This window comes from Anabrus simplex, chromosome 2 (genome assembly GCF_040414725.1).
Source record: "Anabrus simplex isolate iqAnaSimp1 chromosome 2, ASM4041472v1, whole genome shotgun sequence".
Classification (NCBI taxonomy): Eukaryota; Metazoa; Arthropoda; class Insecta; order Orthoptera; family Tettigoniidae; genus Anabrus; species Anabrus simplex.
The window spans coordinates 209028798-209041079 of NC_090266.1; the positions used below are offsets into that span (position 1 = coordinate 209028798).

The 12282-nt window shown below is 40.0% G+C and overlaps 1 protein-coding gene across 1 annotated transcript; it reads right to left on the reverse strand.

Annotated features, from left to right (window-relative positions):
- Positions 1–1057: 1057 nt before the first annotated feature.
- LOC136862747 (lipid storage droplets surface-binding protein 1) lies at positions 1058–12064 on the reverse strand. The gene is made up of 4 exons (XM_067138977.2): positions 12013–12064; positions 11634–11918; positions 1633–1840; positions 1058–1331 (listed from the first exon to the last, which is right to left on the reverse strand). The coding sequence occupies exons 2-4, from the start codon at positions 11913–11915 to the stop codon at positions 1204–1206; spliced, it is 618 nt and encodes a 205-aa protein (XP_066995078.2). The 5' UTR covers positions 11916–11918; positions 12013–12064; the 3' UTR covers positions 1058–1203.
- Between the last annotated feature and the right edge of the window lie 218 nt (positions 12065–12282).

Genomic DNA, 12282 nt, shown 5'->3' on the forward strand with positions numbered 1-12282 from the left:
AATATTAGTCGGCCGTTATTATACACTCATTTTTATTGCTATCCCGGAGATTTACTGACCTCGGAACGACGTGTCAGTGATCCCAATGTCCTTATGCTTTGAGTGAACATGTCGCTATATTTTTAATTATTCCAACGCGCCATTAATTGCGATTTAAAATTGACTATATTATCATTGCTTCCCCATAAGGAGAGCTCTAGGATGGGTACGCCAACATGGCGAACCGCGCGCTCAACTTGGCGTACATTCTCCTGCAGCGGAGAGCTGCCATCAGCGATCCATGTATAGAGATCAGTGAAGTAAACAATTGCACTGCGGCAAGTTTAGTTACCTATTGTATTACCCCACATAAAACTATCGTCTTAAAACTGTCTGCTCTGCCACGAAATTTGAAAAGTGGTACGGGGGCTAGAACGGGGTCAAGGCCACGGCCGCTTCCTTCCTTCTCTGTCCCTACCAATCTTCCTATCCGTCATGGCCCCTGTTCAGCATGGCAGGTGAGGCCACCTGGGCCAAGTACTGGTCCTCCTCACCAATTGTATCCTCTGGCCGAAAGTCCCACGCTGAGTCCGAGAAAAAATAAAGAAAAGCAACCCAGCAGCGAAAACTGATTAAGAAAGGAAACATAGCAGTAACCATTTCAACATCTGAAGGTTTGTCTTGGTCGGGTGGTGGTGGTGACGGTGAGTTTTTAAAATAAATCTTGAGAGGGCCTGTGTTAATTTATTACAGAACACAGTCTTCTTGCGATACATTTTTTATACTTTTCATTGCAGGCACTGGTGTTTTCTGTTAAAGTCTGATTTGTTGTTACTATTTGTATGCACGTTGACCAGGGAGTATGGACTTTGTACTGCCCTATCCGATGTCAAGAAATACTCGATTCTTAGAATACATTGTTTTAAGACAAAAATGCTAATTTCCCTGCCTTAAAAAACGTACAGGCATCACGTGCTGAAGCTGTGAATGAACACTGGTGGAGCTAAAGGAATGAAAACATAGGAATACGGTGTCATTAAAAAGCTTTATTAAAATATATATGCCGATCCAACAGCAGTAGGAATTAAATTAAACGTGTATTATATGAATATTTAAGGATAAAATACATATGGAGAAAATAAATATACACGGCACGGTGAGAAACTGGTCACGTAGCTGTGATGACTGCAGATGTTTGAGTGTCAGAAGTGGATGGAGCTTCTGTCACTGCGGGTACAGTTTGAGAGGTAGCAGCTTTTTCTTAATGAAAGTACCAGAAGTTATGTCCCCGTAAAATCCAGTCACAAGTCCCAACACTTGATCAGGAGCAGTCGCAACGGCAGTGGCGAGTACTGAAAAGAAGCAAGGTATGAAAATACAGAAGTTGTTATAAAAATTCTCGTGTGGTTAAGATAACCATTAACGGCTGAAAATTTCATAGTACGGGAGCAATAATCGGGGAGCGATGTAGCGACTGAAAAAAAAAAAAAAAAAAAAAGGGAAAATAAGGGAAGACTTCATAAATAGGGGAACGATAGGATAATATTAAGGGATCTTGACGTCCTAGGGAAGGAATATCTGTGGACATGGTCACATTGGAAGTCTTAATATGAAGCGGTAGAAAACAAAAATTTAGAATTATAAATAAGGTACCTTTGGCTTTCGGTTTCAGCTTTTTATGAACGAATTTTTCGGAGGTGTGGACGACGTCTCGTAATGGCTGGGTGGCAGTGTTTCCCAAGGAGACAATTTTGTCTTTCGTTTGATCAGCGGAGTTCTTTGCCCGGGAGAAAATGGCATCCTTGTAATTCTGTAGATTTTGATGCTTTGAGGAGACGTAGTCCTTAGCCTCTTGATAAATCTGAAAAGAAAAGAAAAAATTGAAGATAAACAGTGTCGAGAGAGGAAAATTAAGTGTATGAAATGTTCAGCGAAAAATTACAGAGAGCATACGCGACGAATCGTTTCGCTTAGGGGCTGGGAGGTGGGGGGTGGGGGGGATGTAGCATCATGGGAAATAAAACACCAGGCAAAACACCGGTAATAATTCGGTATTTGCCCGTACAGCTGTAAGAAATCGCAGGATATTTTACTTCGGCCGAAACGGCGCACAGTGGTGTAAACACCGATTGTAGCCGGAGGAAAAAAAAAAAATCGAAGTCAAAATCGGTGAAAAAAGTTTGGGAACTCGTTCTAGACACCGCAGGTACTTCATATATGCCACACAATGTTGTTGTGTGTAACTGGCGGAGAATGAAGCCCAAACATGACAATTATAAAAACTTGGAAAAAATTTAAACACGTATATCTTACCAGCAATTACCCGTGGTTTCGCTCGCGTGGATTTCGTAATTTGAATCAAAGAAACCGTTCCTCGGCATTGTACTAAGACATTATCTGAAAATTCGTGAAGTATAAAAACTCACCCAAAAATTGAGTTTCATTTACCCGGGAAATTCTCTATAAACCATATTTGCGGCATTACCTTTTGGGTCTAAGACGACCATGCAACATAGATCTGTACATGTGAGAAACAATCTTTTCTCAAGTCTAAAACATAAATACACGTTTGTTTATTTTTAAAGAAGATTCCAAATACCTATTCACACATCTGTGAGCACCTACACCCTAATATAAATGTATCCCCAAAATCTCATTTCGTTATGTCCAATAGTTTTGGCTCGGCGATGATGTACCAGTCAGTCAGGACATGTCATTTTATATATTGGGACCAATCAGGATATTAAGTAATCCCTTCTTGGAGGGTATTTGATGAGTAAATTCACAAGGATAAGTCCTTCTGCACGTGCTAAAAGACCGTATCAACCAGTCAACTTGTCCATATGTTAGACTTAACTGTACTCCGATTTTACGGTGTTTTCAGGACCGGAAGTTGAAGTTGTGTTACCGATTGATTTAATCGATATTATACACTATGGTAAAGATTTTCCACCAAAAATCTAACTGCCACTTGTTGCAACTTTTTGTTGATGGCGGCATTTGCTTATACGCAACCCGAGAAAAAAATTTCACCGCACTACATATTCTTTTCAGCGTCATTCCCCCACTCCCACCCTCTACCCGCAACGCAACACCCACTGTCTGTAACTCATGACCTACCGCTCTCCGAGTCTTTATACCACGGAAATGACTATTCCTTTTACACTGAAATTTGTTAAAAGGTAGTTCACGAAATACCACGGATGAACAAAAGCAGGATGTCAAAGTTCGAAAATCCACTATTCAGAAGTCTTTGTGGAACGAGCTGGGCCTAAAAGTCGACAGGGATGGTCAAGGGACTGGGTACTCGAACACCGGGAACATCTCAAGAAGGTTCTGTCGCAATCCGAAAAAAAAAAAAAAAAACGCAGCGGAAGGAACCGGATTCAGGGAAGAATTAAAAATCAGATTTGTTATATCGCAGGTACAACAACAAAACCCAATTGAGCTATATTTGGACTTAATTCCTTCGGTTCGCGATATTTATACTCTTCTCTGGGTTTTAGATTTTGTCCAGTGGTCAACAGGTGAACGATGAGGCTTTCAACGCGTACGCTTTAGACACTGCAAAATTGTACCTGTCCTTATATAATTGATATCCTACGCCTCCGACCGGCCACAAAGTCTCAATTCATGGTGCTCAAGCGATCAGATACGCCCTACTGCCAATGGGAAAGCTGTCCAAGGAGGCCCAAGAATCCCGAAACAAGGAATACAGCTTCTTCCGGGAGTACCAAACCTGGAAGACCTCCAGAAAGGACAACTGATCTTGATACACATTCTCCTTCTTTCGTCGGGCCCAGTAGTTACAAGGCACCTCACCAAAGCCGAAATTCACTGGAATGAACTGCCCCCTGAATTACACGGTTTGCTCGTGCTCTATGGGGACACAGGCGAAGGAGGAGGCTTCCGAAGCGGAAGAGGACATTGAAATGCCAAATACAGATAGTGAACCCAAGGTACGACCCGTAAGAGTCTTACTACTAAGTAACATTGCGTTAAACAATCGAAACAGTTGAAATATAATGTAATATATTCTTATTCCTTTTCAGGTTATCTTCCTCGTCAAACTTGCCCATTATTATTATTATTATTATTATTATTATACAATCGTTGATATGTATTACATCCTGGATTTAGATGACCGATTCCTATGAAAATAAAATCATGACATTTGTCAAGGATTCCATACTTTTTTCTTTCTAAACCCTGTTCATAATTTCATTAAAGAGTTTACGGGAGCGTAGCGCGCCATTTACCATGACCCATTCGCGGAATACTAAGTTTTGTCCGGCTACCTGAAGTTTTGCGAGTTAGCGGACGCGTAGTGGATCCGGTACTCCATAAATCGAAAATCCGTTAACGGATTCGTAATGAGCGACCTCGAAAATCCCCGAGTATGAATTTTCGTCTGCTTTTGTGAACCCGGAAAGATGATACGATTTATTGCCGGCTAGAATCTGTGTTTAGACCACTGTGCGGCATTTGCTAGGGATTTATTTGCACAGTGCTTTTAAGAGGATTACTGAAAAAAAGAAAAAGAAAAAAAGGGGATCTGAAAATAGTTCACGCTGCATATTTAAAATATTACAGTACAAAATCGTAACATAACTAATTTGCCGCTGTATGTTAAATCTTGTTTTGATAAGAACTTTTGTGAAACCCTGAAATTTCCGAAAACTATCTTTTTAAAAATATAATGAACTCTAAGATTACAAATATAGAAATTCGCAAATGTTAATTTGGGGGGGGGGGGGGTTGAAAATTGGGCAAAATTTGTAGGTATACATTTCGGCTTGTGAAATGTTAGAAATTAAGTACCGGAGAAACCTTACACCTCTAATACCGGCAGAATCCAAGATTAAATTTGTAAAAACCGGAATAATTAAAATGGGGAGAAAAGTGCTTCTGATTCAAGTTATTGCTTTTACGCGGTAAAGGAGTCTTCCAGAGAGACTGCCTGTTCCGTTGAGGCAAGTAATGACCTGTGGAGTATCATTACGTTGCGGGGCCATGTAGGAAATTTTAGTTGGGTTGTTGTTTCAAGAGTCGTTGTGGTGAGCAAGTTGACGCGAGTGGAAAACAAATCCGTGGACTGGCACTTAATATCTAAACACAAGCAGACGGACGATAATAATTGCTTGTACGTTGGAAGACTTATACTATGATGATGATCATCATCCACAACTACGGTTATGACTGTATTTAAGTATTTTGTATTGCTGGTTTTACATGCAAACCTAAATTATTCCGGTAATCGGTTGGCAGAAGCGAACGAACACACACACACACACACACACACACACACACACACACACACTAGAAGTGTGGAGCTCGCGAGAGCAAATTTACGCTATGAGTATTAGGGTGATACTAATACTGGAGCAATGGAACAGTAGGGATGGATATACCCTACATATCCTAGAAATGGTATGAAAGAAAAAAAAATGGGGAGTAGCGGATGATGCACACAAGACAGTACATCCTGTAATGATGTCACTTGAAAAAAAAAAAAAACCATGATCTCCAATAGAAAAAGAAAAATATTTTAAATGTACAGGTTTGAAAGGTGTAACTGTACGCAAAGTTCAGGAGATTTTCTTCTAAGGAATGAATTATGAATGCGGGAAAAGAAACTGAGAAAAATGTAACTGAAATTTTATATAAGGAGACGTTTCATATAAGAGTACGGAAAGGAATTAAGTGTTGACGACAAAGGTTATTGAACAAAAATGTAAGAAATAAAAATGAAAGGAGGAATGAGTTAGGAAGCTGAAGAGGGTCTAGAGATAATGAGGACGATTTCAGAATTTATTGTACGGTACAATACACTACACTACTGGTCTGAAGTTGCGGAGTCTTCCATGGTTCTCAGGTTGCATATTGTAATCTCCGACACCTGGCGTGGCGCTGTGACGTTTATGATACTTCCATCAATATCTGCCTTATCGAAAAGAGGCAAATTTCTCTTTAGTTCCACCCACCCCATCGTTATCCACCATGAAGTGACATGCACAACATGTTCCACGGGACTCAGTAAGAATCCAATATGTGGTAATGAGTTATTGGATCTAATGTTAACAGAAAAAAAAATCAGATTTATCTAATAAAATAACTTGTCCTGACTGACCGATTCACCATCGCCGAGCCAAAACTACTGGACATAAAGAAATTAAATATTGGGAATACTGCACATTCATATTAACATGTAGGTGCTCGCTAAGGGAGGATTTTTGGATATTCCGTCGTTAAGGGGGTGAATTTTTAAAATGAGGATATCTATATCTCAAAAACAGTTTAAGACTCAAAAATTCGTATTTGGTACCTCCTTTAAAAATAAAATTTAAATATTTGTGCTTTTGGATAATCGGATGAATAGGGAGTGAACAGGATAGACAAACCGGGTGAATCTCTGAAAAGGCTATATCTGCAAATTGGTATTTGGAATTCCCTGTAAAAGTAAAGAAACATTTTTTTTCGGAAAATCCACATAACGGGACCTGAAAATAGGACGAATTTAAAAGAAACTCCCTTTCAAAATAAAGGAACACGTATTTTTTGTTACTTTCGGAAAGTCGAGTTATGGCGGCAAAGGGGTGGAAAGAAGTGAAGAATTATTTTTACGAGTATACACTTATCTCAAAAACTGAAGGCATTACAGACGTAAATACTAGTACTTGGAATTTCGTTTAAAAATAAAACATTGTTTTTTCCACTCTGTGAGCCCTAAAAGGTAATACCATAAACGTGGTTTACAAAGAATTTCTGGGGTAAATGAATCTTAAGTTTTTCGGCGAGTTTATACTTTAGGAATTTCCAGATAATGTCTTAGTACAATGCCGAGGAACGATTACTTCGATCAAAATACGAAATCCAACACCCGAGCGAAGCCGCGAGTAACTGCTAGTCTTCCTATAAGAAATCAATGGGATTACTAGATCATATGAACCGGATAACAGTTCTGAGAGAGCAGATTCCAAATACATACTTCGGTTGAAATAAGTCTAGCGGGTTTCCACTTTCAGGAATAGCCTATACAAATAGACGATAGGAAAAGTTACACGTTTTCTCTGCGTTCAGTTACATTAGGTGGGGTTAATTTTAAAGCCGAGGGAAATTTGTATTGTCTGATTTCCTCCCGCTATGGATCCTTCAAATAACTAGGTCTGCGAGGGTGTCCGTCACTGGCTGCAGAGCATGAAGCCCGTACAAAAGTTGTAATTTTCTCACTCATGTGAAGAGTAAGCGAAATTATGAACATAAGGAATATGTTTAAAATGAAGGGCCTTTCACTTATATTCTACATAATTCAACATTCAATCAATAGTGTTAAGAAAAAGAAAAAAAAACAGCAAACACCGCCCGTGGTCTTCCTATAAAACCGAAGTCCAGTGATTTTCAAATCTCATGCATACCGAAACCTGCTCCTGTAGGAGTCAACTGTAAATATAATAGAGGTCTACCACACCGTTTGCCCGTGGTGGTGGTGGAACAGACACAAAAGCTGAATTAAAAAAGGCACTGACACGGCCTTGAGCTCGCAGACTTTACCAGAAAACGTAAATCAGTGTACTCGAATGTCACTGTGCGTGGGAAAGGTGATGTTATGTGGTTGCAGAATGGAACGAAAGTTTTTGTTAACACCGCGCATGTTGTGGGATTGATAGATTTATTTGCCTGAAAATTTATGGTATCGAGATTAATACCACTGTCTGCCGTAACACGATCGGCAATGCCCTGTCAAAAATATCAGCAACAAACTTTGTGAACTCTGCCTCAGAACAAATATAGTAGGATATAATTTAAATTGCTAAAGCTTGGTCATGCCATATAGTGCGTGCATAGTCCAATTTGCTTGGAATGAAATGAGAGTACAGCGAAGTATTTATATATGCCAAGATAAGAGACAAACATTGATTTTATTTTAATCCCTACTTTCAAAACAAAATCTATTAAGAAACCCAGTTAGTTTTGTAGGCGTACACCAAGTCGTTTGATATATTAAATGAATAAAGATTTCATTAAAACTAACGTAGAGTTTTTTCCTGGTTTTTTTTAAAAGCAAAAATTACTGATACGTTTTATAGGATTTCTTCGAGGCGGGCCCTTATATTCCTTACGGTTCTGTAAGAATGAGAATTACCGGGCGAGTTGGCCGTGCGCGTCGAGGCGCGCGGCTGTGAGCTTGCACCCGGGAGATAGTAGGTTCGAATTTCACTATCGGCAGCCCCGAAGATGGTTTTCCGTGGTTTCCCATTTTCACACCAGGCAAATGCTGGGGCTGTACCTTAATTAACGCCACGGCCGCTTCCTTTCAACTTCTAGGTCTTTCCTATCCCATCGTCGCCATAAGACCTATCTGTGTCGGTGCGACGTAAAGGCCCTAGAAAAAAAAAAAATAATTCAGGAAAGAGTTATCCCGAGGAGGCCCAGTAGAAAGCAGTTAGAAATACCGATAATACAAATCTCGCTTGACGCCAAGAGCCCAATACGAACACACAGATTAGGTTAGTACAGTTGTAGAAGTGGACAAGCACAAAAGCATAGAGAGCAATTCGGTAATGGCAATAGGGAACATGCATGATCCGGGGTTTTAATTAAAAATATGCTAATCTGATTCAAAATTTCACGCAGAATTCAAAAATGTGATCATAATGTACAAATAATAACTCCAAACATGATAAAAATCTAAATTAAAGTACGAAAATGTAACGTCACGCAAGTACGCGATCTCATCGGTCTGACGTCATCGTACAGGTTGACTGAATTAGCAGACGAAATAACACAGTGTGCTGTGAGAAGCAGGATACACTTAGCGTATTTATACTTTATGTTAGTGTCTGGTTTGGTTAAATTCGAAGTCTATACATTGGATAATAATCTGAGTGGTATATTTTAGACTTAAAATGAATCCTACGCAGACAGTGAGGCAGAAAACTTCTAAATGGTGTATAGTTCCGATGAGCAATAGCACATCGCATACCATCCCAGATAAATTGTTTATAAATGTTCCAAAGACGCTAAAACTAGGGAGAAATGGATTTTGGCGAGCCGGAGAAATGCTGGTGATATCGGAAAAGTCTACAGTTTATTTTTTAAAGATCATCTTAACGTAAGTTGAATTTGTTTGAATTTTCATTTTTCCATGTCAGCTGTTCTAGTGGTAACACTGAATTTTAATGTATGATGCTTCAATTAAATGCTTCATTTACATCTTTGAATATGAAAGTAATAAACAGTGCATTATTAATGCTGATTATTGAAGTATTCTCCAAACCTAACCTATGTTTTGGGTGATCCATGTCTAGGTATTAAATCAAAGGGGTTATGAACCATATTGACAGCTCTAATTATACAAATTTATCTTGGGATGCGACAGTTATTTATGTATATTATTGAAGAGCTTACATTTGTAAAGAAATTTAGGCTATAGCTAAATACTCTATAATATGACAAAAAAAAAAAAAAAAAAAAAAAAAAAAAAAAAAAAAAAAAAAAAAAAGGCGTGTACGTCATGAAAGAAAACAACGTGATTTTTAACAAATATATATCTCTACACAAAACCAATGCTTGTCTGTTGGGGTCTGATAAGTTAACAATGCTCAATAATAAGTGTCATACTATTAGTGAAATAAATAACATAATTGCATACAGGTGAAAATAGTGATGTTGGTGTTTAAAATATTATCCAACTTAGCCCAAGTTTTAGGTTATACAAGCCAAGTCAATAAACAGAAGGATAAAAATACCGGGTGAGTTGGCCGTGCGGTTAGGAGCACGCAGCTGTGAGCTCGCATCCGGGAGATAGTGGGTTCGAACCCCCACTGTCGGCAGCCCTGAAGATGGTTTTCCGTGGTTTCCCATTTTCACACCAGGCAAACGCTGGGGCTGTACCTTAAGGCCACGGCCGCTTCCTTCCCATTCTTAGGCCTTTCCTGTCCCACAGTCACCATAAGACCTATCCGTGTGCGATGTAAAGCAAATAGCAAAGAAAAAAACAACAACGTAAGTCACAGTACCCAAAGACATTCCTGTACTGAACGACTAAAAATGTCACCAAGACATTTTTCTTGCGTGATACGCTCAGCTTGTTAAAAGCCAAATGTAATTAATGTTATTGGCATTACGCCCGCTAACTACTTCTACGGTTTTCGGGGACGCCGATGTGCAGGAATTTAGTCCTGCAGTTCTTTTACGTGCCAGTAAATCTACCGAGCACCTTCAACTACCAGCGGACTGAACCAGGATCGAACCTGCCAAGTTGGGGTCAGAAGGCCAGCACCTCAACCGTCTGAACCACTCAACCCGACTTGTGAAAACTGGATTAAGTCATATTTATCTTTATCATGTTTAACTTTTCCCCCCCTCCAGCAAGATACTTAATGTTTCTCTTTCATGGGTCCCGGAAGTGGGTAGGCCAGTTGCCCCAAGCATAAATATTTTTTCGGGAATGATAGATTATAGACCTATAGTACTATGATCTTTCCTTCTTAATCAGTTTATCCTTCAGGTTTGGTTCCCCCCCCCTCGTACTCAGCGAGGGATTTCACCTCTACTGCTTCAAGGGCAGTGTCCTGGAGCGTGAGACTTTGGGTATGATGATACAACTGGTGAGGAGGGTCATTACCTCGCCCAGGCGGCCTCACCTGCTATGCTCAACAGGGGCCTTGTTGGAGGATGGGAAGATCGGAAGGGATAGACAAGGAAGAGGGAAGGAAACGGCCGTGGCCTTAGGTGCCTGGAGGAGAAGTGGGAAAATACGAGAAACAACTTCGAGATGGCTGAGGTGGGATTCGAAACCCCTCTACTCAGTTGACCTCCCGAGGCTGAGTAGACCCCGTTCCAGCCCTCGTACTATTTGCTTTCATCTTTCATGGCAGAAACTGGAATCGAAACCGGGCCTCCGGGGGGGGGGGGGGGTTGGGTGGCTGTTAATCACATTAACCACTACAGAACAGAGGCGGACTAGTACTATAATGCTACCTATATGTTTATGTTAGTGCTGAAATCCGATTTCTTACTTTACTAATGCTGAAAGCCCGAGAATGTAATGTTATTCTTTAATATGGGAATCCGTCTAGAAGGAAATGTTGAAAGTGATGCGATTTCTATCCAGGTTCGTCGTTATCCTAATACTAGGAGTTACAGTACATTGCACGTATATAAAAAGATGCCACTTACAAACTTGCTTTTCATCCGCGAATTTCACTATTTTTCCAAGAATGATGACATCTACACATGATAGATTGTCTGACTGTGCTGTTTTGAACCTTTCTTCTGTCATTTTGAAGTTATTCGCGATCACGAATAATAAACAATCGGCTTTTATTAACGGCTAATGCACAATGGCTGGTAGAGCTGCATGCGGTACTGGATCGTGACGTCACAGCGCGCCGCTTACTTCAGAGGCCGTTTCACTCGCCTTGCGGAAAAGCACTTTTGAACATTTTTTTAATGGTAGAAAACAAGGCAACTTACCACATTGTAATACGTTTACGTACTATTTCAACGGTGTACTTTTCAAAAAGAAAATTTTTGAAAATTATGCATGTTCCCTATTAAGAAAACCGATAGGATTTTAAAGAGAGGCAGGGCAACCACTAGTCAACATTAAAAGACTATTAATTAGAAGATATGAATTCATAGAGACTCACCTGTTGAGGTGGTTTCCTCACAATCGGCATTTTTTCTTCCATGAAAGATATTCCAGCAACGAATACCTGGTCCAGCTTCTTAGACAGAGAGTCCGGGATGGGAGCAACAGCACCTACCACTTGCAGAGCCTTCTGCACAGTGGACTCTGTTACAGACAGCGCCCAGTTGAACACAGCATTAGAGTTCTTAATTCTATCGTAAACTGCAGAGGAGCTTTTCAACACTTCTTCCACAACAGGCAGTTGAATTATTTTCCTCACAGACTCCAAATTACTAGCCATTTCCTTTAAACAGATATGAAAAGCATATATACGATAAAACCAAATAAAGAAAACCGTTACAATACCAAGCAAGTTCATCACAAAACCACGTACATACCAAAATAATATCACTGGAACTATTCAACTACGCAATGTTACTCCACTACTTCTAGTGAAAAATCCGGAGTTTAAACACATTTTATAGGCATGTCCTCAGGTCAGGCTCTCTGACTGTACATCACGTGGCTTGTTAAACTCTCCTCGAAGTCTCAGCCAATCAAAGAGTTCAATGTCACAATGGAGTGCCTTCTCCTGGGTTCTGGCCTTGACTTTGGCGATACGTTGCACTAGTGTTGAATACGGCACTGTAGGTGTCATGCGTAACCAC

What these genes read in the sequence shown, in the direction of transcription:
- LOC136862747 (XM_067138977.2), bottom strand. Translation starts at nt 11,915, where the DNA reads ATGGCTAGTAATTTGGAGTCTGTGAGGAAAATAATTCAACTGCCTGTT. An exon ending in TGAGGAAACCACCTCAACAG is followed by an intron (nt 1,841 to 11,633) that starts GTGAGTCTCTAT and finishes TTTTCTTTTCAG; the next exon opens with ATTTATCAAGAGGCTAAGGA. An exon ending in GCTGAAACCGAAAGCCAAAG is followed by an intron (nt 1,332 to 1,632) that starts GTACCTTATTTA and finishes GCTTCTTTTCAG; the next exon opens with TACTCGCCACTGCCGTTGCG.